This window comes from Aplysia californica, unplaced genomic scaffold, assembly GCF_000002075.1.
Source record: "Aplysia californica isolate F4 #8 unplaced genomic scaffold, AplCal3.0 scaffold00090, whole genome shotgun sequence".
NCBI classification, from domain to species: Eukaryota; Metazoa; Mollusca; class Gastropoda; order Aplysiida; family Aplysiidae; genus Aplysia; species Aplysia californica.
Genome location: NW_004797360.1, coordinates 1,011,751 through 1,013,829, shown reverse-complemented (window position 1 = coordinate 1,013,829; position 2,079 = coordinate 1,011,751). Strand labels below are relative to the sequence as shown.

Genomic DNA, 2,079 nt, shown 5'->3' with positions numbered 1-2,079 from the left:
TAACCAATTCTCAAATAACTCCTTAACGATTGAATCAATGTCATCCATACTTTGCACAGCAGTCTGTATCAATTTGTCTTGACAAAATCTTTTTTTTTTTTACAGAACAATTGGGGCTAGATAAAAAAACACACACTTTTCTTCATAAATTATACATGTTTAGATAATCTAGATCTAAAGTATTGAAATCTCAGTCACGCGTAAAATGGGATTGTTCACAGCATTTCCCGCTTCTCACTCACATTTTGATTACGCATATTATGGCCTACGACAAAGCTCATCAATGACAATTTTTAGTGGCAAAACTTGTTACAAGTAATTAATTTTATAGTGAACGCATTTTTTGCTCTAACGGTTCTCAAAACATGCGTTCAATAAGCGTAATGTCCCAATTAGAAAAACATGAAGGACTTGCTATTAAAAGCAATATTGCCCCTGCAGTAAACATTTAAAAATCAGTCGAAAACACCCACTTAGATTTTTTTATTAGTATTTATTACGGAATTTTCTAGAATACAGCTTGCAGGTGTTTTCGAAAACGTTGGGCTGCTAAGACAAATTGATACAAGTAATTGTGCAAACGTTGGAGAACCCATGTTCGATAGTTGAGGAGATATTACATTGACAAAAAGTTATAATTTTTTACCGAACTGTAGAGGCCAAATCATCATCATGTCCTCAACACTCAAGGTTTGCCGAAATTTCACACGCGGACCGTTTCTATAGTGCGGTCAAAAATTCATCTCACGACTTCTCCTCGAATATCTTTTGAACAGGTTTATCAATATCCCCCATACTTTGCACAGTAGTTTGTAAAAAAAAATAATTAGACTTTACCCTATTTTTCCACAGCAGTTGAGGCTAGATTAAAAACTTTTTCATAAATATAAGTAAAATAGTACAAACCTCCATCGATGCAGTTGCGAGCGCCGTAAATTTCTTTCAAAAACTAAAAATCTACAAACCTCCATCACGTGTAAAAATAGAAGTGTCACAGCACTTCCCGCTTCTTACATACGTTTTGCATACGCATGTTATGGCCTACGTCACCGCTAGCCAATGGCAATTTTTAGTAGCGAAACTTGTCACAAAAAATAATTTTATAGTAAATACTATTTCTTTTTTTTTTCACTGATTGTTCTCAAAACATGCGATCAATATGCGAAAAGAGTCTATATGCGTAGTACCACGATTAGAACGAAGGACAAACTTGCTTTTAAAAGCGATATTATCCCAGCTCACGAGATGTAAACCTTATAAAACTGTAAAAACCTTCCACTATGATTTTTAAAAATTAGTGTTTAATAAGGAATTTTCCAAAATAAAGCTAACAGGTCGCTACGGTATCTTTGAATTTAAAAATGTTTTTGTCGTTTACATTTTTGGCCGTTTTGAGTTACTAAGACCACGCAGTCCGGAACCAAATGTCCATAGATCTGCTTTATCAAATCGTAAGCTTATTGGGAGTCTTTATCACGATATTCAAAGAATTGCATTCGGAAGAGCTTGATTTGTTGTGAAACTCAATGTTTATGATGTCAAATTTCTCAGAACTAAGTACTGAGCAGATAGAACTTATGCAATTCAGAGATAGCGAGGTGTTTACAAAAATATTGATCTGTTAGGATAAATCGCAACAAGTCATTGTGCAAAAACTGGAGAGTCTATGTTCTATACATATAGTTGAGAACTATAAATATTATTTGACAATACGTTGCCCCCACGCATTTTTTGACAACACAATAGTTGATGACTGTGTTAACGTTATGAACCCTGTCCTATGCTGTCATCCCCAGTCAACACCAGAGACCGTACTTATTGGATTCACTTAATCTGGCTTGAAACCCTAGCCGCCTGTCTCGCAATCCTGCTCATCGTCATGATGATGGTCTACCTGTGTGGATTCGGGCGCTGGAAGATGTCGGGGCTCAACACCACTATGGTTGTCACAGCTTTGCTGGCTTGTGAGTGTAGCTTTTCTTGTTGTTCTTGTTCTTCTTGTTCTTGTTCTTGTTCTTCTTCTTCTTCTTCTTCTTCTTCTTCTTCTTCTTCTTCTTCTTCTTCTTCTTCTTCTTCTTC

The 2,079-nt window shown here is 35.8% G+C and overlaps 1 protein-coding gene across 1 annotated transcript in view; it reads left to right on the top strand.

Moving 5' to 3' along the window:
* LOC101864373 overlaps positions 1-1,964 on the top strand; it is a gene marked incomplete at its 3' end in the record, with an annotated part of 5,208 nt that extends 3,244 nt beyond the window's left edge. Inside the window, 1 exon segment of the mRNA XM_013080523.2 lies at positions 1,797-1,964. Coding sequence (XP_012935977.2) covers positions 1,797-1,964 — 168 coding nt within the window.
* Positions 1,965-2,079: the final 115 nt, after the last annotated feature.